The sequence below is a fragment of the Colossoma macropomum genome, unplaced genomic scaffold (assembly GCF_904425465.1).
Source record: "Colossoma macropomum unplaced genomic scaffold, Colossoma_macropomum, whole genome shotgun sequence".
NCBI classification, from domain to species: Eukaryota; Metazoa; Chordata; class Actinopteri; order Characiformes; family Serrasalmidae; genus Colossoma; species Colossoma macropomum.
In genome coordinates this window covers 31,957,665-31,981,359 of record NW_023494786.1, presented here as the reverse complement: position 1 = coordinate 31,981,359, position 23,695 = coordinate 31,957,665, and the positions used below count along the sequence as shown (strand labels likewise).

Below are 23,695 nucleotides of genomic sequence, written 5' to 3'. Positions count from 1 at the left end.
TAGTCCAGGGGTCGCAACCCAAATGTTAAGAAGAGCCGGTTTCTCCTTTCACAGAAAATCAAACCATCTTGGGAGCCACAATATTTTATGTCCATTTTACCATCTTGGCTGCAAGTATGTCCCAGTATGTGCTGATGTGATATTATACGCTAAAAATATAATATAAATTAAAGCACAGACTTGCTTTGCTCTGCTTTAAGCTTTAGCTCAGCACTTTTCTCGCATCTCCAGCAGGAAACTTTTCTGCAAAAGCAGAAGAGTTTCTTGTAAAATGTCTCTCAACATTTTACCTTTTTACGAGGCTGAAGTCGCTGCTCATTCGCCAGCTTCTAGTTCAATTTTTCCCGTTCTACCTTAAAAGATGCCAAAATGTAATTTAAGGTGGAACGGGAAAATCCAAATGAGAATCTGACTTCATCTTTGCGACTTTTTAGTGTTTCAGTTTCTCGTTGCAGATTAAACGTATCAGGAAACCAGCTGGAGTGATTATAAATGCAAATCCATTCGTCTCCAAATTATCGATGTTCATCTTAAATCTTTCTCTTTGCCTTTTCGTTAGCTACTAGCTAGGCAACACTTTTGTCTGCGTTGCTATGGTGACGAACAGCCTGTGCACCAACCTTCAGGGTTCAAGGGTGAATCAGCAGTTCTACATTAACTCCAGAGTTTAAGACCATTTATTGTTAAACTGTGTTGAACGATCAGCAGAGCTTTATTTTACTGTAAAGGAGGATTATTTTATTTTTACCTACTAATCTGATTCTGCTGTGGAGCCACAACAGGGCAGTAAAAGAGCCGCATGTTGCCGACCCCTGGGACTAGTAGCTCCAGTAAAGAAGCAAACTGAACACTAAACGTCTTGACTAATTGACTACGTTTGTGGTAAAGGGGGAAAACTGGGTGTATTTGGTGTTTTATAAAGTGAGGCTTTTATATATAAAGTGAGGCTTTGTATGATGGACCTTCTTCCAGTCTTCAGAAGACATGATCTTCTGCTGATCCGCTGGCACTAAATCCTTCAGCATTTTTGGAATCATGACGAACTGAGACCGGTCAGTATCCACTTTGACCCTGAACAGCAGCCCGGCCAGGTCTATTAGCTCCTCCTTAGATACAGTGTGGTAGCCACGCAGATACTTCGGCAACTCCTGAGGAAACACAGCAGTAATGTTAGGACCGTTCTAGATTCATTGAAGGTTTCACAATGTCCCTTACAAAGACTATCCATGGTTTTACCATGATAGTTCACAGTCACTATGGATGGAGCACAGTTATCCATGAATCTACCATGAATTACTATGGTATCCTATGGTAACTATGTTCATGCTATGATTCAGCCATGGTTTTACTATGGTGGTGTATATTAACTATGGGTCTCTATAGGTAACCATGAATCTACCATGAGCTACAATGGGGTCTTATGGTAACTACACTATGATTCTGTTGTGGTTTTGCTATGGTGGTTTCTAGCAACTATTTTTCTATATAGTTAACCATGAATCTACCATGAACCACTATGGTATCCTATGGTAACCATGTTCAAACTATGATTCTGCCATGGTTTTACTATGGTGTTTTATAGTAACTGTGGTTTCTGTACAGTTAACCATGAATCTGAAGTGATCAAACATGGCATCTTATGGTAACTTTGTTCAAACTGTTAACGGCCATCGTTTTCCCCCTTTTTTTAAACCAACCTAAATGTAAAGTAAAGTAAACTAAAAAAAACACAAACAAAGCAGAAGCAGAGTAAAGCAGGGTAGAATGCCATGGTAGACGTACTATGATACTATGATAATACAGGGTGATTCAAAAAGCTTCATCCGATTTCAAAATGCCATATTTTTACAACCGTGAGGCGCCTAGGAACCAATCACAATCCAATTGAAAGAGGGGGTCATAGAGTTTCTGACTGTCAGTTGAAGATGGCTCCCCTCAGTCTGAGAGGAGATGAGACCCCTGAGCAGAAAGAGTTCTGCGTTCTCCACTTCAATAAGAATGAATCCGTCATAACTGTGCAATGTTGTTTTTCATCAGCAGTGAAGCTCCAACAGCTCAGAGCGTTCGTCGTTGGTTCCACAACACTGGATGATCTCCGAAATCGCACAAAGAGCCGTGAGTGCAGCGACACCCGACATGCTCAATCCAGCATGGGATGAATCTGACTATGGTGTTGATGTTGTCTGTACAGCTGGAGGAGGTTCATACTGAGACCTTGTACAATTGAATAATAAACTTTATTCTCATTTAAGCCATTTACAGTTTACTGCATTGTTCTGTAATGATTTACAAGTGAAATAAATCATTTTGAAATCAGATGAATCTTTTTGAATCACCCTGTATAGTAACTGAGGTTAAACCATAGTGGTATAACCAATTTAGCAACTGTAGCAGAGATACCATAGTAACTATGCCATTCCACCAAACAACAATGGATACCATGCTAGAGATACAACAGCAGCCACACCATAGTTTTCTTTCTGACAAAAAACATGGATACCATACTATGGTAAAACCATGGGAACTTCATTACCCATAGTCCTTTGGTATAGGAAGTAGGTGGGAACTAGAACTTCTAAGGGAACAGGAAGTCATTTTCCTTCTGTCCTGCCATGTGTTTAAAATCAGTTTCTTCAGAATCCTAATAACGGATGTGTTATGATTCCTCAAATTTCTTTGGATACTGTTTGTTCTTGATGTTATGCTAGACGTTGCTTATCAGATACAAGGATGGACATGTTTGTTAATGTCTGTTGTCTTTATTCGAGAGACTGTAAACCAGCCATTCCTCATCCATCCATCCATCCACTATGCATTCCTTATCCATTCACCCTTCTCATCCAACCTGCCTATGTGTTAACAACCATCTGCATCCTCTTTGAGCCAATAAGGAACTGTGTGGATATTTACATCCTCTCACTGTGTTTTGATCAGATGCACTGTGGTGTTCCTCACTCCTTCAGCCAGAAAGTCCTTTCCTTAACTACTATGGTAAAGATGCCACAGTAACCACACCCAAGCTTTCTTTCCAACAAACAAAAAAAAGACATGGAAGAGATGACACCATGCACTGTTAGAAATAAAGGTTCTGTTCAGGTACATTTTTCAATCATCAAGATACAAACAGTGTAAATGTTCCCTCAAAGCTCCAACAGTGGTTTTAAGGTCTGATTGTGAACCTTAAATAAGTTTTTCCAGGGGAAAAGTTCGTATTTGTACCTTTTCATAACCGAATGTTTTAAACAGAACAGTAAAATAAAAGCCTGGAGACGAGACGGGGTGTGTGGAGTCAGTACAGCTTAGAACATATCATTTCAGTGGATTATGGTTCAGTTATGTTCCCTGACTAAAGGTACTGAGATGGATGAGGGGTATCAACTAGTGCTGGGCAATATGACCTCAAATCAATATCATGATTAATTGAATATTTTACCTCGATAACGATTAATGAACGATTATTTTGTTTTTTGGGGGATTTCTCAGTTTTTTTGCCCTCATAGTTCACTGTCAAGGTTTGTACTGTAAATATACTCTGCATATCTAAATGTAAATTGTTGCAACAGCCAGATCGGAACTCATGCAGCTTTTATGTCAATCCAACTTGACGTTTGTCATAATTTCACGCTGCTGAGAACTCATAAACATTAGGGGTGATATTTCTGTACAAAAATTAGAAGAGACTCATCCAAAACCCTCCCTGTGACTGGCGTTCGTTGGCAGTCATGATTGTTTACCTCTGGATGAGCCGTGAAGCAGCGTGACGCTCTGTTCTTTTGCGCATGCGGGTCAGTTTAGGAGCTGATCTGTTCAGACTGATGTCTCATACAGATCACATTTAAAAGATAATCTGAACAGCCAAACAAAAAAATCAGATTTGGGCCACTTTTACCTGCTGTGTGAACGTAGCCTTAGCTTACATGTCACAGAGTGGACGTGGCAGAGTCACATGACTACACACGCGGGAGCAAGTTCTTACAGGGACAGTACATGAACACACAGAGTGGGGAAAGGATTCAAAGAATAAAAAAAAATAGAAATAAACGTCATTGGATTACGTCAGTTAGAGGTTCTGAATGTCAGTTTCGATTACTTTTCAATTAATTGCCCAGCCCTAGTACCACTCCAGTGACGAGAGGGGATCTACCCCCGTCACAGTTTTGTCATTTTATTTCTGAGAGTGTAACAGTTTTATTTTCACCAAAAAACCATGATACTATACTACGGTAAAGCCATGGTAGAGATAGCAAAGTTTACTTTCTGCCAAAAAAACATGGATACAGGGTTTCTAACCATCAGCACTTGCTCCTCACCTTCTGTTCAGTCTCTTTAGTCTGTTTATACTGAGTCTTACAGGTTGTACATGGCGAAGTCTTGCCACAGTGTTGTGCAGTATAAACGTACAGTTCACTTCCCGTATATACACTAAGCTGCCAAAGCATGTTTTCAGACCATTGTGGCTGCCAAACAGTGCAGCCAATCGCAACATAGCTCATTTACATATATCAGTCTTAAAGGCACAAAAACAGACTGTTTTAAGGGATATTGGGCCTCATTCACCAACCATTCTTAAGAAGAAATTCCTTCTTAAAATCCACTTACGCAGTTTTTACGAAGATTCACCAATGTTTTCTTATTTGGGGTTTGGTAAGAACAGAATCGACACACACTCAAGAACACGAAGGTGAGAACAGTTCTCTGGTTTACGAACATGTCATGAATCTGACTTAGACTTTTTCTTAGGACCTTTATCAAGAACAAATTTAAGAAAACACTTAGGAAGATATTGGAGAACGAGGCCCATTGAGAGGTTGAATGGTCTCGAAAAAATTATTGACTACTTTTGGTACATAAATCCATCTAAACTTCATGAGTGGACTTAATAATAATTTAGAAATATGGGCCCTTTAAAGGTAAACTAAGGTAAGTGGGGAAAGCCAATTCAGTGAGCCCACCTGAGGGAAATGGAAGGTGAGGTCAGCCATCAGGTCCTTCCCAGGGGTCACATTAAACCAGAGCTTCCTCATGAACAGGACGAGATAAGGGACGACTGCTGTTGCTCCTACAGACAAAAACAAAAGACTACATTTCCCTGAACACACTGGTGCTGAAAACGAGCTCAGAAGTGATTAAGCAAATATTATAGTTCAGCAAATATTTTGGAGAGAGCTCAACACGGGTTCTGGACACTTTACCCTCTTTGGCTTTCTTTCCTTTCTTTGGGGCGTCTGTGAGTTGCTTCAAGTTGTCAAAGAAGTACTGCTGGTCATCCATGCTCACTACCTGTACAATGAAATGTGTATAAAGATGAGCAGGATCTGTCCTCATGATCAAACTTTCTTTGAAACAGTGGAAATCACCAAAAGCAAAAAAAAAAACTGAAACCTTGTTCGTGGTTTTCGCAAATAAGCCGTATCCGTCAGCAGAGGAGAGTGCCAGTTTATTGGCGATGTTGCGACAGAGGTCACGGATCCGTGTAGTAGTGGTGACCTCGAGGATCTGGGGGTGGGATAAGTGACAGATTGAGCTACTAGGTGCAAGGTGGAAGTGAAAATAATGCTCTGAACACGAGTGCTAGTTCCATACCTCTGTCTTTTCATTGGGAAAGTGAATCTTGTGGAAGATCTGAGAGCTGTTTTGCTGAATAGCATCCACCTCAACCTGGTGAGGCGGCATTTTCCTGGCGTCAATACTGAAAAAGGAAATAATCAGCTGTGAAAAGATGCTCTGATTGAAAACACTGACAAAACGTTTCTCATAACCCAGAGTTTGGCCAATTTAACTTTGTTCCCCATATATTTATTACTATTAAATTGGTGTTTACATGCTATGGTGGCAACTTGGATTGCCGGGCATTACAATTTATTATCAGTAATAAACACCATCAATACAGCTTACATTAATTTGCCATTTTAGTATTTTTGTCAAAACTGTTTAATTTGGTGTTAAGGCCCAATCCCATTTCAGCACTCGCCCCTACCACTTAGCCCTACCCCTCAGTTTTGCGCATTCATGTCTAGGGGTAGGGTGTCCTGATTCTTGTTGAGATAGAGGGGTAGGGTGAAGTGTTGGGGCTACATGACCCTCCAAATGGAGGTTTTTCAGAGACTCCAAACAGAGAGTTATGAGAAAAAAAGACAAAACCGGCAAGATGGAGAACAAGAGACCAAAGAAACACACAAATGTGAGAATTTTCTCTGTTAAAAGTTACAATAACCACTGTATTATCTTAGTTTAATGTCGTTTCAGTGTATTATGGTCCTTTTCTTCATAACAAGCATAAAAAATCACTAGTAGTAGCTGATGTCTCGGTAGCTAACTAGCTAAATTTCCTGTTCCACCTTAAATGATGCAGCAGTTACAGTCTGGTGCCTCAGGCCTCAGAACTGCTGCATGATTTAAGGTGGAATGGGAAAATTCCAACAAGAATGCTGGCGAATAGCTGCATATCACTGAAGAATTAGGGGTGGGCGATAATAAATAATAGTCCCCCCCTTTGAAGGCATATGATGCCCTAAATGTAACTAAAGCCCAGCAGTGAGGAGCTGAACTTTACCCTCCTCTGCTGTCACTGCAGACTGGCAGGGTCACCTACAGAGCAGCGCTGGTAGCTGATAATGAAGTGATGCTCTTTTTATTTGAGGGTCCCATTTCAGAGGGAAGATTTCAACCACTACACCTTGTAACTCAGTTCTGAGGGGCAAAGGTGACACTTGAAACCAAGAGATAGGGGTAAAAATAAGAAATGGGACTGGGCCTTAGTGAACCTGAACATACTGCTTACCTGAGCATAATGCAAACAAGCCTAACAGTGACTGAAAGCAGGAACTGAATAGCCAACTCAGTGTTAGTACTTAGTGCCAAGCAGCCTCACCTCACATGAATAGCCACTGCTATAAACAGCTTTCAGTACTTGCTAGTTGGTTTTCCATCATTTTGTTTGTCAGAAAATTGGCTTAACCCTGCTGTGGTTTTAGAGCCAGCCTACCTGAGCATGCCCTTCAGTCTCTGCAGGCAGGCAGCAGACAGAGGCTCTCTGGCTCTGGACTCCAGGAACCTCTGAGCATGTCTCAGCAAAGCCTGACTCGGAGGGAAGAGGCCACAACAAAGCCACATGAGCTGCCAGCCTCGCTCCAGACTCAACCTGCCGAGAGGAGACGTGCCACACAAAGAAAGACGTGAACGTTACATTTACGGCAGCGTCCATAACAGGAAAGCACAGTCTTGCCCATTTAAACTGACCCGTTGTTGTTGCTGGTCATCTGCTTCATGATCTGGCAGTAGATCTCATCTCTCAGGGCAGTGTGCCGCAAGGCTGGACCAAATATCTGGTCTGTCAGCTCTATTGGAGTACGCACGTTTTTGACCGGGTAGTCGCCCATATACTTGAGGATGGGTAGAGGAGAGTTAAGGACAACTGTAAAAGTCACTGTTTGTCCAAAAAGTAATATCTTAGCGAATGTAAACATCTTAAATGTAGTCAATAAATCTACTATTTCTCATTATGAGTCTGTTGTAAGAATATTGTGAGATTATTTAACTTATTTCTAGACATTTTTACTTGTTTTTATGCAGTTTTATCTTATAAAAGTGTCTTATTTCATTGGCAGATCATGTTACTTCTAAACATGTACAGAAACAGGTGGAATAATCTTATAATATTCTTACAACAGCCTCATAATGAGGAATATTAGATTTATTGACTACATTTAAGTTTTCACTTGTTAAGATATTAGTTTTTGCAGTGTTCTTGTGACTTAAATGGGAATTCAGCAATATGTTCAAAAGTTTTGCATTATTCAATTGTTTAGTCATTCTTTCAAAATTAATTTTAACAATGTACTAAATTCAGCTAGCAATGCATTTTAATGGAAGGAGCCATTTTAACTGGTTTTAACATGCAGTCATTTTAACACATGCAGAGCAGTGCAGGTCTTATTATTGTTCATCGTACTGTTCATGAACAGAGAGAGCTCTTATTCAGTGTCAGCTGCATGAGCTGTTGGAAGTGGCACAGTCTGCTAAGGAGCCTAGGCTCCAATAAAGGTTCTACATACGACATTTTAAAAATTAATATAGCAGCAAACGACTATGTATCTATGTAAAGATATAGTGAAGTAACGGCGTAATGAGCAGAGAATGAAGTCACTCCTCCTCTGTGTGTGTTGTAATCTGAGCTTCCCTGTTTTTTGTTTTCATAGCTTGTCCGGCTGGGTGTTCGTGTCAGCCCAGCCCAGTGCAGTAGGAAACGTTCAGGTCAAAGCGACCTTCCAAATATTCCTCCACCGAATATTCCTCAAAGTTGGTGAGGCTTAAATTGGCTTCCTATTCATGTTTTCCCATTCCACCTTAAATTGTGCAACAGTTCTATTCTGCGCATGATACACCTGAATGTAACTGCCACACCATTTAAGGTGGAACGGGAAAATTCAAACAAGAAGCTGGCAAAAAGGAGGTGACTTCAGCTTCATCAAGAAAGTTGAATGGCATGAAAAGGGATGAGGAGGCTGCTCTGTTTCTGTTTGACAGGTGGGCAACATTAACTCATTTTTGTTGTTTCGCAGAACGAGTAGGTCAGTATTGTTTTGTCCTGTTTGCTAATGTTTGTGACAGCAACTGTTATAGCTCCACAGCAGAGTTAGATTTGTAGGTAATAATAAAATTATCCTCCTTTACAGTAAAATAAAGCTCTGCTGATCGTTCAACACAGTTTAACAGTAAATGGTCTTAAATCCTGGAGTTAATGTAGAACTGCTAACTCACCCTTTAACCCTGAAGATCAGCGCAGACTGCTGGACTTATTTGCATTTATAATCACTCCAGCTGGTTTCATGATACGCTTATTCTGCAACAAGAAACTGTCAAACACTAAAAAGTCGCAAAGCTGAAGTCAGTTTCTCATTCGCCAGCTTCACGTTCGAAGCTTAAATGGTGCCTGAGTTGCCAGAATGTAACTGCTGCACCATTTAAGGTGGAACGGAAAAACTGAAGATCTAAAAAACAAAACAAATTTGCTAGCTCAGCGTCGTTCGTCTAGGTAAAGCATGTCCATTAATTTGGGAGGTGGAGCTTCTGAAGGAGCACTGAAGGGAGATGTGTATTTGTTTTGCTATTGAGTTCAAATATCAGCAATCGTTCTCCAGAATCGTACGAGGCTCCCTTAAAGTCTCTTCCATTAACCAAACAGATGGCAAACACTGCCAGGACGGAGGTTCAGTTTGAATTGCCTGAGTCTCTAGAAAACTCTCTCCCTTTCACACCGGCACATATTTTGTTCTGAAACTTGTGAAATAAACTACCAAACTATGAAAGTCTGAAGTCAGTTGCTGTGTGGCTGATTAGTCAGTGAAGGCCCTGTAAGACTCCAGTGAGCAGGAAGGATATCAGAGAAGGAAAGGCAGGCCAGCTGGCTAAGTTCGGTGTTGTTCTGCAGACTCTTCAGTAGTGGATTTTTGAGCGGTTCTTTGGATCTGGCCCACAGCTTCTCTCGGGCCCCTTTGCCCTGTCTCCCCGCGACTTTGCCCGCCTCCCTGTGGGTCAACAGTGTCACCAGCACAGCTTAGAGAATCAGCACACCGGCATAGCATAAACATCTTGTTGATATGCAAATGAGTTTGAAAACATTAAACATGATTGATTTCACTGGGTGTCTGCAGACATTCATTAATCATCTAAACTGCTTATCCACCTGGGTCGCAGGGGATGCTGGAACCTATCCCAGCGATCACTGGGAATCGAACCGAGCTGCTTTACTGCAAGAAATAATATCTTAACAAGTGAAAACTTCTTAAATGTAGTCAATAAATCTAATATCTCTCATTAAGAGATATGATTTTTCCACCTGTTTCTGTACATTTTTACTTGTTTTAAGTGATTTTATCTGGTGAAAGTGTCTTATTCCATTGGCATATTAGTTTACTTGTTTGGAGAAATAATGAAGATAATTTTGCTCATTTCAAGAAATAATAATTAAAACAAGGAACATGATCTGCCAATGAAATAAGACACTTTTATAAGATAAAACTGCTTAAAAACAAGTAAAAATGTCTAGAAATAAGTTAAATAATCTCACAATATTCTTACAACAGTCTCATAATGAGAAATATTAGATATATTGACTACATTTAAGATGTTTACACTCACTAACATATCATTTTTTGTAGTGTTCAAATCCAATCAACTTTATTGTCACATCATATTTACACAGGTGCAAGGTGAGTGAAAACCTTAGGTGCATAGCTTCTTGTAGAATTTAAATACAAAAAAAAATCTATATGTAAGCAGAAAAAAAATATATATATACACTGACTCTAAATATATACACATATACACATTATATACTAGTATTGCACTATTTCCAACGTACAGTTGTACGGTAAGTTATGAAATAAAGCTATGAAATGTACAGCTGTACACATTTCCGTATGTGCAGTTAGTGAGTCTGAGGTAGATAATAAATGAGATGCAGGTACACGGGCGATAGAATACTGATATAGAAATCTTCCAGATTATACAAGATATAGATTGGCATCTTGTACATCTTCTATCCATATGTGTAAGTATAGCTTTGCTAGATTGAAGGTGCAGTAAGATGAGGGTGAGTCTGTTGAGATGTGGATGAGGTTTGGATTGTCCATAGGGATCATCATGATGATGACTCAGAGGTGCAGTGACAGGCCTATAGACCGATACACCAGCACTACTAGCTGTTCAGCAGCCTGATGGCCCGGGGGGAAGAAACTGTCTCGGAACCAGCTGGTTCTGGACAGCCAGTTTTTTTCATGCTATATTTATGGGATTTCTTGTTCACTTAATTTCGATGTAAACCATTGTCATTGTTTTATTTTGAATTACAATGTGCTGAAATAGAGACATTAAAGTGTCCCTGTCCTGTCACTCACAGACTGCACTGTACATGACAGCTGACATGTCTAACAGTGTCCAATACTAGGCATTTCACAACCTGCAATAACTGCAAAAACGTGGTACCTGAAATACTCAAAGGAGAATTCCTTGAGTGTAACGTGAGCCACTCTCTCTGTATTGATTTCATCCTTCGACGCTGAGTTGGCTTGCAGTGGCTTCCCCTGGCTTGGGTTCAGCAGAGTCTGAAGAGGACAGTGTAAACAAGCACATTACCACCACACAGACGTTTGCCATTAATATCTATGACTAAACAACCTCTGAAGTAAATCAGTATGAACTGAGGTTGATCAACTACCAGTATCTCATCAGAAGGCCTGCTCAGAGTCGCCAGGGTCATGATGGCATCTGTAGAAACGGCTCCATTTTGGCCTGTTCTATCATTCCGTCCTTTAACCCAGCCTCCCTCGGCAGAGTACTCCCCATCCTTGATGAGGCAGATAAGATCGCCCTTTCTATAGCTCAAAATCGCGTCATCTACGGAGGAAAACATTTAAATCATTACTAATCATATGTCAACATCTTTACCCAAACAGATTTGCATTAACCTCTTATGCTCGTGGGTGTATTTTGGTTTGTCCATCTGAATTTACATGACCCAAATCCTAAGGCAAATTATTCAGTAACTGCATGAAATAAACATTGTAAAAGCTCCCCTCAAATTAACAGAATGTGTTTTATGATCACACATATCGCTATATGCTTACAATTTACTGCTGAAAGCCAAAAATCTTAGACGCTCTTTGTATTATTTTATAAAAATAATGTTTACAGAGCAGATCACTGAAGAGACGGCGTCTGTTTATAGTTTATAGCCCAGATTTGTGGAAAAATGGGTCGACTTTCAGTAGAAAAAAAGTTTGAGTTCAGCTTCTTTTATTATACAGTTTTAAAAGTATATCACCCATCTATTTGACTGAAGAGAAGACAGTTACAGCTCTCATACGACCCCCACCTTTAGAATGTAGCTTATGAAATATTAAAGTTACGACATAAGGAATATGACAAAGTGCGTTTTGGAAACATCGGTAGTTCCACAGAGTTAAAGAGGTTAACCATCTACAGGGACACTCCTTCTGTAGCAACCTAAGGTGTCATCAGCTGGTATTAAAGAGCCCATGTCATAATTTTCCTTACTTAAAAAACATTTTATTCACTGTGTAAACACTTTTCAAGTTTCAAACGCACCATTCACTCCTTAGTCCACAACAGCACTGCAAAAAATACTGTCTTAACAAGTGAAAACGTCTTTAATATAGTCAATAAATCTAATATCTCTCATTATGAGTCTGTTGTAAGAATATTATAAGATTATTCCACCTGTTTCTGTACATTTTTACTTGTTTTAAGTGATTTTATCTGGTGAAAGTGTCTTATTCCATTGGCAGATTAGTTTACTTGTTTGGAGAAATAATGAAGATAATTTTGCTCATTTCAAGAAATAATGATTAAAACAAGTAACATGATCTGACAATGAAATAAGACACTTTTATAAGATAAAACTGCTTAAAACAAGTAAAAATGTCTAGAAATAAGTTAAATAATCTCACAATATTCTTACAACAGACTCATAATGAGAAATAGTAGATATACTGACTACATTTAAGATGTTTACACTCACTAAGATATTATTTATTGCAGTGCATTTGTTTACTCTACTGAAGTTCACGAGCCAAATTCTTCACTTCCTGAGTGGTTTTAAACGTGCTAAGCAGTGATCATACCCTGTCTGTTGTTGTCCTGTATGGCCACAGCATAGACAGAGCGCTCCTTCAACCCCGTGAGGAACATGTTGATCAGTTCCGCCATGCTGGTTGCCTCTGCTGCCTTCAGTTTATACTCCTCTTTATGCGTGGACACACACACCACCTCACCCGTTCTGCCCTCACTGCAGTGTAGATGGACATGGGTTGAGAGATGAATGATTAAAGATGAAGACCGGTCAGCAAAAGAGAGGGCATACGAGAGTGACCGAGAAAAATGACTGAGAGTAATACAGGTATAATTTTACCAGGTGTGCTAATGTAGCTGGCAATGAATTAACCATGTAATACCATTTACCATAATGAGTACAGTTCACTAAACTTCTTAAATGTAGTCAATAAATCTAATATCTCTCATTATGAGGCTGTTGTAAGAATATTATAAGATTATTCCACCTGTTTCTGTACATTTTTACTTGTTTTAAGTGATTTTATCAGTGAAAGTGTCTTATTCCATTGGCAGATTAGTTTACTTGTTTTGAGAAATAATAAAGATAATTTTAAGAAATAATGCTTAGAAATAAGTAAAAATGTATAGAAATGAGTTAATAATCTCACAATATTCTTATAATAGACTCATAATGAGAAATATTAGATATATTGACTACATTTAAGATGTTTACATTCGCTAAAACATCATTTTTTGCAGTGTGTCTTTGTTTTTCTGTGTTCCAGCCTTTGTTTTCTTGTTTCATGTGCTTTTGTTGTTGTTTTGGTCTTTGTCTCCTCCCCTGGTCCTGCCTTCTTGTTATCTGTTTCACCTGTCTGTTGTCTGTAGCCCCGTCCTCTCATTAGTCCCAGGTGTTTCTAGTCTGTTCCATGTGTATTTATACCCCTGCTTGTGTGCTTTGTGTTTGCTCGGTGTTCTGTTCTCTCAGGCCCTGTTTTTGTTCATCTCTTGTTTATTTTCTAGTTTCTTCATGTCCTGTTTTTGTTTTTTTTTACGGCAAAGCCTGTTTTGTCACCTTTGTGTCATGGATTTTTAAAAAACCAAGGAATTGCATTTCCATCCTGCATCTTTGTCTCTCCCAACGTTACAACAATAGCCGACTTATCACTATCAGTGTAGAAATTCATAACAAATGAATACACAGCTGTGGTGAGCAGGTGAAATAAATAGTTAGGAGGTCTGAAATTATGGCACCTGAGTATTTGGACTCCTTTCAGCTCAGCGTAAGAGAGATGCAAAAATATATTTTCTTTTTCTTCCTGAAAGGAGACTCCGCTATAGTTGACAACGACCACAAAATCGTCCTGTGGCAAAGGAGGACCTGGACGATAAAAAAGTAAATATATGAAAGAAAAAACAACAACAACCCGCTTAGCAGTAACTTACACCGATCAGGCATAACATTATCCTTGTTTCTACGCTCATTGTCCATTTTATCAGCTCCACTTACTATATAGGTGCACTTTGTAGTTCTACAGTTACAGACTGTAGTCCATCTGTTTCTCTGATACTTTGTTAGCCCCCTTTTACCCTGTTCTTCAGTGGCCAGGACCCCCATGAACCCTCACAGAGCAGGTACTGTTTGGGTGGTGGATCATTCTCAGCACTGCAGTAACACTGACGTGGTGGTGGTGTGTTAGTGTGTGTTGTGCTGGTCTGAGTGGATCAGACACAGCAGTGCTGCTGGATTTTTAAACACTGTGTCCACTCACTGTCCACTCTATTAGACACTCCTACCTTGTCAGTCCACCTTGTAGATGTAAAGTCAGAGACGATAGCTCATCTGCTGCTGCACAGTTTGTGTTGGTCATCCTCTAGTCCTTCATCAGTGGTCACAGGACGCTGCCCACAGGACGCTGTTGGCTGGATATTTTTGGTTGGTGGGCTATTCTCAGTCCAGCAGTGACACTGAGGTGTTTAAAAACTCCAGCAGCACTGCTGTGTCTGATCCACTCGCACCAGCACAACACACACTAACACACCACCACCACGTCAGTGTTACTGCAGTGCTGAGAATGATCCACCACCCAAACAGTACCTGCTCTGTGAGGGTCCATGGGGGTCCTGACCACTGAAGAACAGGGTAAAAGGGGGCTAACAAAGTATCAGAGAAACAGATGGACTACAGTCTGTAACTGTAGAACTACAAAGTGCTCCTATACAGTAAGTGGAGCTGATAAAATGGACAATGAGCGTAGAAACAAGGTTATAATGTTATGCCAGATCGGTGTATTAACTGTACAGTGAGGAACATACATGTACAAGCTGAGAAATGATTCTTCTGAGGTGTGAACATACTAGAGCTGATATTATGAGGGCATTTACCTGAAATTTTGGAGGCCTGGAAGAATTTGGAGAAATAAATAGGCCACTTCAGACGAGCATAGCCAACCACATCTGCTTTCACTGTATCAGCACTGGCCCTGGAATTTACATAAGCTCCCTGGAAAACAGATAAAATCACAGAGGCTCCTCGTGTATCATATCTCTGCATCATATCAGTCTATCCAAGCAACCTTTGGTCTTAACACGGTCACTGTGACTTTGCACCGACACTTCCAGAAGATATAAAAAGACCATATAAATGCCTACGATACCTGTGCGTGGGCAGAGCTGACCAGCTGCGCCAGTTTGCCTTCAGACTTGCGCTCGATCAGACTGAGGTTTATACATTCCTGCACCACCTTCCTGGCAGTCTGCAAGTTGCTTTCAGAGCCGTACTGGATGTAATAGTGTTTTGCTGCCAGCTGCACGTAATCATCCTCCTGGATAAGAGCAGATAAAAGAAGACAGCCGTCATTACATCAACACCACGTTCAAGACATTAACACTGCCCCATCTGTGGCCAACACAACGTAAAGCCTTAGCTAACTAACAGGGGTCGGCAACCCAAACGTTAACGAGCCATTTTGTCAAGTTTCAACAAAAATCGAGCCACCCTGGGAGCCACGTTTTATGTCCATTTTATTGAAGTAATGTTAACGTTTCACCATTTTGGCTGCAAATATGCCTCAGTATGTACGAATGTCTCAGTTATGTAGGCTAAAAATATAATATACACGAAAATGCAAACTCACTTTGCTTTGTTTTTAGCTTTAGCTTAGCTACCTATAGCTTTTCTTCTCGCATCTCCAGCAAAAAACTTTTCTACGGAGCCCCGCTGGTGACATCCTGTATAATTAAAAATAATGTGTGGCCACAACTTAGTAAGGCGTAGGAATGAGATGATTAAGTCGAGGCCACGACTTAGTAAAGCGTAGGAATGAGATCAGGCCTTACTAAGTCGTGGCCATGCATTAGGATCTCGTTCCCACGCCTTAATAAGTTGTGGCCACAACATGATTATCTTGTTCCCACACCTTACTAAGTCATGGCTACGCATTATTTTAATGTATACCGGATGTCACCAGCAGGGTTTTCGTACTTTTCTGCAAAAGTGACATATTTTCTTGTTTAATGTACTTTAGCGTTCGACTTTTTATGAAGTCGCTTCTCGTTTGAATTTTCCCGTTCCACCTTAAATGGAGCCTGAGGCGCCAGAATGTAGTTAGCTAGGTTACGTAGCTATGTAGCTTACTGCTGCACCATTTAAGGTGGAAGGTGACAATTCGAACGAGAGACACTAACTTCGAATTTTTAGTGTCAGTTTCTCAATACAGATTAACCTTGTCAGAAAACCAGCTGGAGTGATTCATCTCCAAATTATCAATGTTCATCTTAAATCTCTCTCTTTGCCGTTTTGTTAGCTGCTAGCTAGGTGAGATTGTTGTCTGTGTTGCTATGGTGACCAGCAGTCTGCGCTGATCTTCAGGGTTAAAGGGTGAATTAGCAGTTCTACATTAACTCCAGAGTTTAAGACCATTTATTGTTAAACTGTGTTGAACGATCAGCAGAGCTTTATTTTACTGTAAAGGAGGATTATTTTATTTTTACCTACAAATCTAATTCAGCTGTGGAGCCACAACAGGGCAGTAAAAGAGCCGCATGTTGCCGACCCCTGGGCTATAAGTTTCATTTTCAATGTGTAGTACCTCCACCACCACTTCTTCCATTTTTGCTACGCTCATATGTACATTTTGTGTCTATTTTTTCTTGTTAGTCACAAACGTATGCATGTTTTGACAAAAAGCGACTTATTTACTTCTGTGAACACAGTTCACTTTACATTACAATAAAAGATCACATGGCATTTTTCTCAAGTATGGTCCTAATGGACATGAAGCACTACCTAATATTTGGTTCAAAAAAACATTGCTTCTTTGCACACTAAGCTATCTGTGTTAAAGTGGAACTCCACCAAAATCTTTGCATAATTCTATTGTTGCGATATAAACAGAGTGACTCAGATTTCCTTACAGTGGTGGTGATAGGAACCAGGGGGCGCCATGACTACAACACAAATATAGCCATTTTATTTACTATCCAAAACCACCAGTGAACCTACACGAGTCTTCTGAGTGTTTATATGTGATGTTGATGGTGGTAAAATAGAGGAAAATCTGACAAAAGTACATTTTCTTTGGGGACTATTTTTCCTTACAACACCCTACATGTACCCCTCCACTATGAATGGATTCTATTAAATGGATTAACTAGATGTTTTAGGCCAAAACTGTATACAAAGCTATCATAAAACAGCGTCTCAGGACATCAAACAGCATATTTATAACCATTTCATGTAGTAACTTTCTGTGAGGGAGCTTTTAGAGGTGGACATCTGGTTCCTATCACCACCACTGTGAACAGTTCTGACTCTGTAAGTTTCTCTAGAACAGAGCGTTTCACACCAAACCACTCTGAATGACTCTGTTTACATCTCAATCATTAAATTATGTAGAAATTTTGAAAAATCGATGGAGTTCCCCTTTAACCCCTTAAAATCCACATACTAAGGCTTATTATTTACTAACTACATGGACTATAATGCAAACTGGCTGAGCTTTGGGCCTGCTGGTGGGCCCTGGCCATTTAGGGGGTTAAATTAATATGCAAATTGTATATAACAATGTAATAAACAAAAACAGCTGTTAGATAAGTCTAGGTAGGCAGAGGCTCTACTAGCAGAAGACATTAGAGAACACTGTTCATTCGTTTCTGTGAATGGTCAGTTTACAGGAGCAGACAGGAACATCCTGAAGCCTGCGAGCTGTGACGGACCTTGTCGGACTGGTACTCTCCGCTCTTCAGGCCGTGGATGACCTGCTTGTAGATGAGCTCTGTGCTCATGGGGTCGGCGGTGCAGTCGTGCCAGGGCGCGAAGAGCTCCTTGCGGAAGTAGAGTCTCCAGGGCGCGTGCTGCTCCTCTTTGCCCTGCCTCCTCTCCTCCTGCTCACACTGAGAGATCGCATCCAACACGTGCTTCCGGCTGTTGCCCAGAGACCATATCTACAGACGGAATACCACGGGTTCAGTTCAGAGAGCAGAAAAGGACACATTTGTGGAGATTCTGTACTTTTCTGCATTTTTGTGGTTTTATATACCAAATATCTCAATTCAATTTACATGACTATCTCTTTATTCCCTAGAATTAAACAGGCCGTGTTTGTTACTGTGCCTTTAAGACGTGTAAATGACACCATGCACACTAAAAAGCAGTGCAGAATGAGGTCTTCGCTTCCACTCTAATGATGATGATTTACTTGACAAATAAAATACAACCCCATTTCTAAAGAAGCTGAGACGCTGTGCAGAATGTAAATAAAAATAAGATGCAATGATACTCAAATCATGTAAACCATGTTTTTAAAGGAAAACACTACAAAGACAACATATCAAATGTTGAAAATGAGAATTTCTTTGAAAAATATCTGCCCATTTTAAAATTAATGCCAACAACACGTTCCAAAAAAGTTGGGACGGGGGCCTGTTTACCACTGTGCTGCATCTTAACTTCTCTTAACAACACTCTGTAAGTGTCTGAGAACTGAGGAGACACTGCTGTAGTTTTGAAAGTGAAATGTTTTCCTGTTCTTGATTGATACAGGATTTCAGCTGCTCATCAGTTCAGGGTCTCCTGTCATATTTTTCATTTCATAATGCGGCAAATGTTATCAGTGGTGACAGGTCTGGACTGCAGGTAGGTCAGTTTAGCACCCAGACTCTTAATACGGAACAATGCTGCTGTAATACATGCAGAATGTGGTTTGACATTGTCTTGCTGAAATAATCAAGGCCTTCCCTGAAAAAGACGTCGTCTGGATGGCAGCATATGTTGCCAAAAACCTGTATATATCTTTCAGCATTAATGGTGCCTTCACAGATCCTCACATCACCCATGCAATGTGCACTTTACATTGTCCTTTACATTGTGTGCAAATTTTATGATGAATGCACCAAAAGAAACCAAAATGACTTGGAAAAACGTCTGGTTCCATTGACTTACATTAAAAGTAAAGTATGATTTTTCCGCCTCCTGTAAAGTTACCATTTTGGAGATAGAAGGTTTTGTGTCAACAGCAGCGATATATATATTTTCAGTACAACCCTAATCAACATTTGTGCCTATTCTTAATTTTTTATTTAAATTTTGAAAACATGAACTACTATAACAGAAATAGGCTGCATATTCAAAATGGCCTTGAATTTATTTAATTACCCAATAACTGCTACAGACTTTCTGCAAAACTGTCTGGAGCAACATCTCACTTGTTGCATGGATGGACTAAACCCCTGCAAAGTCAATGGGCTTCCAAATGTAAATGTATTCATGGTTGTGACATCAAAACCATCCGAAAGGTTTTTGTACCTTAATGTTTATGTAAAGGCCTTATGGAGTTTGGACTACATTTTAAACCTTAACCATGTTCATATCTCTTATTTTTTATCATTTTTAGATTATACGAATTTGTAAAAACACAAGGGAAATTCAGGGGTATTTTTACTCTTCACTAATGTAGTAATTAGATTTTAACTATGGGAAGGTTTCTTGAAGCTATTCGGACTCCCCAGACCTTATCATAGATGGCGATGTAGAGGGAGAAGCCGAAAGTGTCCCGTAGGTTGATATTCCGAGCTATTGTGTCGCACAGCTCTGCAGAGGTGCTGGCTGAGTCCACAGGCAGGTTGAGCGTCCGGCCATCCATCAGACCTACGGCCACCGATATGGGCTCCTTATTCTGCACAGCCTGTCAATCACATCCACAACAGGGTGGGCTTAGAGTTTGTTAGTTAGACGACTACATCTGTTATACACATACACTGATCAGGCATCACATTATGACCACCTCCTTGTTTCTACGCTCATTGTCCATTTTATCAGCTCCACTTACTATATAGGTGCACTTTGTAGTTCTACAGTTACAGACTGTAGTCCATCTGTTTCTCTGATACTTTGTTAGCCCCTTTTTACCCCGTTCTTCAGCGGTCAGGACCCCCTTGAACCTCACAGAGCATTCTCAGCACTGACGTGGTGGTGGTGTGTTAGTGTGTGTTGCGCTGGTACGAGTGGATCAGACACAGCAGTGCTGCTGGAGTTTTTAAACACTGTGTCCACTCACTGTCCACTCTATTAGACACTCCTACCTTGTCAGTCCACCTCGTAGATGTAAAGTCAGAGACGATAGCTCATCTGCTGCTGCACAGTTTGTGTTGGTCATCCTCTAGTCCTTCATCAGTGGTCACAGGACGCTGCCCACAGGACGCTGTTGGCTGGATATTTTTGGTTGGTGGACTGTTCTCAGTCCAGCAGCGACACTGAGGTGTTTAAAATCTCCAGCAGCACTGCTGTGTCTGATCCACTCAGACCAGCACAACACACACTAACACACCACCACCACATCAGTGTCACTGCAGTGCTGAGAATGATCCACCACCCAAATAGTACCTGCTCTGTGAGGGTCCATGGGGGTCCTGACCACTGAAGAACAGGGTAAAAGGGGGCTAACAAAGTATCAGAGAAACAGATGGACTACAGTCTGTAACTGTAGAACTACAAATACACCTATATAGTAAGTGGAGCTGATAAAATGGACAATGAGCGTAGAAACAAGGAGGTGGTCATTATGTTATGCCTGATCGGTGTATATCTGCTGATCTAATCTCACCCAGAGGGAATCCTACCCGTAGTTCAATCCAGCACGGTGCCTCTTTCCTCTCACCGTTGGCTAAAGTGCGCTGGAGGCGTTCAGCACAACTGGAGGAGTACTCACTGGGCCCACGGCGGATAAAGCTCTGCAGGTACTTTATACAACAGAACGTTTGAAAACAGAATTAAAACACAGACAAAAGGTTAGAAAAGAACAGCCAAAATATGATATGAAGCAAACAGAATTTAATACATAAGAAGTAGTGATTTCTTACTTTAGTAAAGAGCTCGGTTGGAGGGAAGATGCCCAGGCAGATAGACAGAAGGATCCAGCCATTGTTACAGCTCCTCTGTCTTGTATTTTGTGTTAGCTGCTTACAGATCTGACAATAGATCTCATCTCTGCAATGCATACAGAAGACCAGCGTCCACTTTACATCACCGGAAAAGATCACGTGACTTTTTTCTCAAGCACGGTCCTAATGGACATGAAGCATTACCTAATATTTGGTTTAACGATGGCATATCCTACAATGATGTGTAATTTTTCCAAGGGTGTCAGTGGACGATCAAATGTGGGTCCCTCTCCAATCAGAACGTCATCGTCGTCCTCTCGAGAATCCAACAGTGACTGCATAACATGAAATGAATCAACACTGTGTGACTTATTCCTTAGTGACTTGCTGTACTTGTAATAATAATAATGACAATAATAAACATTTACGTTAAAACTGGGTTCAGTAATGCCTGAATATGGAATCTGACCTCTTCAGGAATCGTAGAGTGTTTTCTCTTCCCAGGTCCGTCAGCTTGTTTCTGCTGTTTCTGCTTTCTCCGCAGCATTTTCTGTAGATATCAGATGAATGTTAACAGTGCTAGCACAGCTGTCCATACAGCAGAGTCCAAATGACCTCAAAAAACATAGGGACACTGTGAGAGAGTGTGGCGCAGTGATGTGGTGGAGTGTACCTGATCTAATCCAACCAGGTTACTGAGACGTCGTGCTTGTCTTTGGCCCAAGTTCCTCTGGATGGAGTCAGCAACTACAGACAAACGAGCCTGTCTAGGCTCTGGAATGTCCTCCATAAATCTCAAGATGATCCACCATACTGTTAAACATGCCTAGAGAAGAGAAGAGAAGAGAAGAGAAGAGAAGAGAAGAGAAGAGAAGAGAAGAGAAGAGAAGAGAAGAGAAGAGAAGAGAAGAGAAGAGAAGAGGAAAAAGGAAAAGAGAAGAGAAGAAAGGAGAAGAGGAGAAGAGAAGAGAAGAGAAGAGAAGAGAAGAGAAGAGAAGAGGAGAAAGGAGAAGCGGAAAAAGGAAAAGAGAAGAGAAGAAAAGAGAAGAGAAGAGAAGAGAAGAGAAGAGAGGAGGAGAAAGGAGAAGAGAAGAGAAGAGAAGAGAGGAAGGGAAGGAAAGAGAAGAGGAAAAAGGAGAAGAGAAGAGAAGGAAGGAGAAGAGAAGAGAAGAGAAGAGAAGAGAAGAGAAGAGAAGAGAAGAGAAGAGAGGAGAAGAAAGAGAAGAGGAAAAATGAGAAGAGAAGAGAAGAGAGGAAGGGAAGGAAAGAGAAGAGAATAGGAAAAAGGGGAGAAGAGAAGAGAAGAGAAGAGAAGAGAAGAGAAGAGGAAAAAGGAGAAGAGAAGAGGAAAAAGGAGAAGAGAAGAGAAGAGAAGAGAAGAGAAGAGAAGAGAAGAGAAGAAGGAATAAGTGATGGCAGTCAGTGTTGATGTTCAGTGACAGCGTTGCAGTTGTTCAGTAAACGCTTTAACTGAAAGGATCATGAAGGAGAAAGTGGTCATCACCAGTGCGTCTCCTTCGTCCTCATGGGGCAGCAGTGGCTGCCGCAGCCTCTGCTCGATGTGAGCGTGTGTAGCAGAGCCTTGGAAATACTGAGCAGCAAACTTAGAGAAGGAAAACTCATCTTCCTCCTCATCCTCCATTTCAGGCACATCATCCTCTGGTGGAGTCACCATAATCTTCACCACATCCTCACTCTGCTTCACCTCCTTCAGGTCCAGCGGTTCTCGTTCTAGATCCTGCATATCAGAACCAGGAAAATGTTTGTCTACCACTGACGGCCACGTTTGAAACTCCGCCCTATTCACTGTATAGTGCACCATACATTATGCAGTCTTGTGCTGGTCTCCAAAAACATAGTGGAGAACGTCCAGTGCACTCTGAGGCTGGCTTTACACAAAGAAACTTTCATGCAACTATCCATCCATCATCTAAACCGCTTATCCTTCTGGGTCGTGGTGGGGTGCTGGAGCCTATCCCAGCTGTCATCGGGCGGAAGGCAGGATACACCCTGGACAGGTCGCCAGTCCATCGCAGGGGAGACAAACAGACACATACATCCACACACACACACCTAGGGGCAATTTAGCATGCCCAATTGGCCTGACTGCATGTTTTTGGACTGTGGGAGGAAACCAGAGTACCCGGAGGAAACCCACGCAGACACGGGGAGAACAGACAAACTCCACACAGAAACGACCCTGGTCACCCGGCCGGGAATCGAACCCAGGCCCTTCTTGCTGTGAGGCGACAGCGCTACACACTGTGCCACCGTGCCACCCCTTCATGCAACTAAAGTTGCATGAAACTAAAGTTGCATGAAACCTACATGAAACTACACTGAACTTGAGTTGCATGATGTAAAGCGTCCTGCACCTCACTAGAAACTCAGCAGCTAAAATCTGTGAAAAGACTGGAAAGTCTCATGAAACAGCCAGTCACAATGCAAAATATGTATCATGTGATCATTTACTTTGAACAACATACTTTAAAACTACTGATTTCTTTGGATCGAAGGGCATAAAAATAAAGCAAAAGGTTACTGGGTGGTTTAAAATGCAGGGAATAGTGATTAAGGACCATTTCTGTTCCAATAACAGAATTCTGTATAGTCCTCCTGACTTTCCAATGTAGGGAATAGTGATTAGGGACCATTTCTGTTCCAATAACATAATTCTACATAGTCCTCACAACTTTCCAAAGTAGGGAATAGTGATTAGGGACCATTTCTGTTCCAATAACAG

The 23,695-nt window shown here is 40.9% G+C and overlaps 1 protein-coding gene across 1 annotated transcript in view; it reads right to left on the bottom strand.

The window, feature by feature from the left end:
• myo7bb (myosin VIIBb) overlaps window positions 1–23,695 on the bottom strand; it is a 61,419-nt gene that overhangs the window by 7,658 nt on the left and 30,066 nt on the right. The window contains exons 22-43 of the mRNA XM_036565360.1: window positions 22,457–22,690; window positions 21,626–21,778; window positions 21,422–21,502; window positions 21,157–21,287; window positions 20,932–21,058; window positions 20,692–20,811; window positions 19,584–19,757; window positions 17,791–18,018; window positions 15,231–15,398; window positions 14,959–15,076; window positions 13,828–13,954; window positions 12,645–12,808; window positions 11,219–11,397; window positions 10,987–11,105; window positions 9,382–9,527; window positions 7,240–7,393; window positions 6,986–7,141; window positions 5,584–5,689; window positions 5,383–5,496; window positions 5,193–5,280; window positions 4,953–5,059; window positions 963–1,148 (exon numbers count right to left, since the gene is read on the bottom strand). Of these exons, the coding sequence (XP_036421253.1) occupies window positions 963–1,148; window positions 4,953–5,059; window positions 5,193–5,280; window positions 5,383–5,496; window positions 5,584–5,689; window positions 6,986–7,141; window positions 7,240–7,393; window positions 9,382–9,527; window positions 10,987–11,105; window positions 11,219–11,397; window positions 12,645–12,808; window positions 13,828–13,954; window positions 14,959–15,076; window positions 15,231–15,398; window positions 17,791–18,018; window positions 19,584–19,757; window positions 20,692–20,811; window positions 20,932–21,058; window positions 21,157–21,287; window positions 21,422–21,502; window positions 21,626–21,778; window positions 22,457–22,690 (3,180 nt within the window). The remainder of the gene's footprint in view (window positions 1–962; window positions 1,149–4,952; window positions 5,060–5,192; window positions 5,281–5,382; window positions 5,497–5,583; window positions 5,690–6,985; window positions 7,142–7,239; window positions 7,394–9,381; window positions 9,528–10,986; window positions 11,106–11,218; window positions 11,398–12,644; window positions 12,809–13,827; window positions 13,955–14,958; window positions 15,077–15,230; window positions 15,399–17,790; window positions 18,019–19,583; window positions 19,758–20,691; window positions 20,812–20,931; window positions 21,059–21,156; window positions 21,288–21,421; window positions 21,503–21,625; window positions 21,779–22,456; window positions 22,691–23,695) is intronic.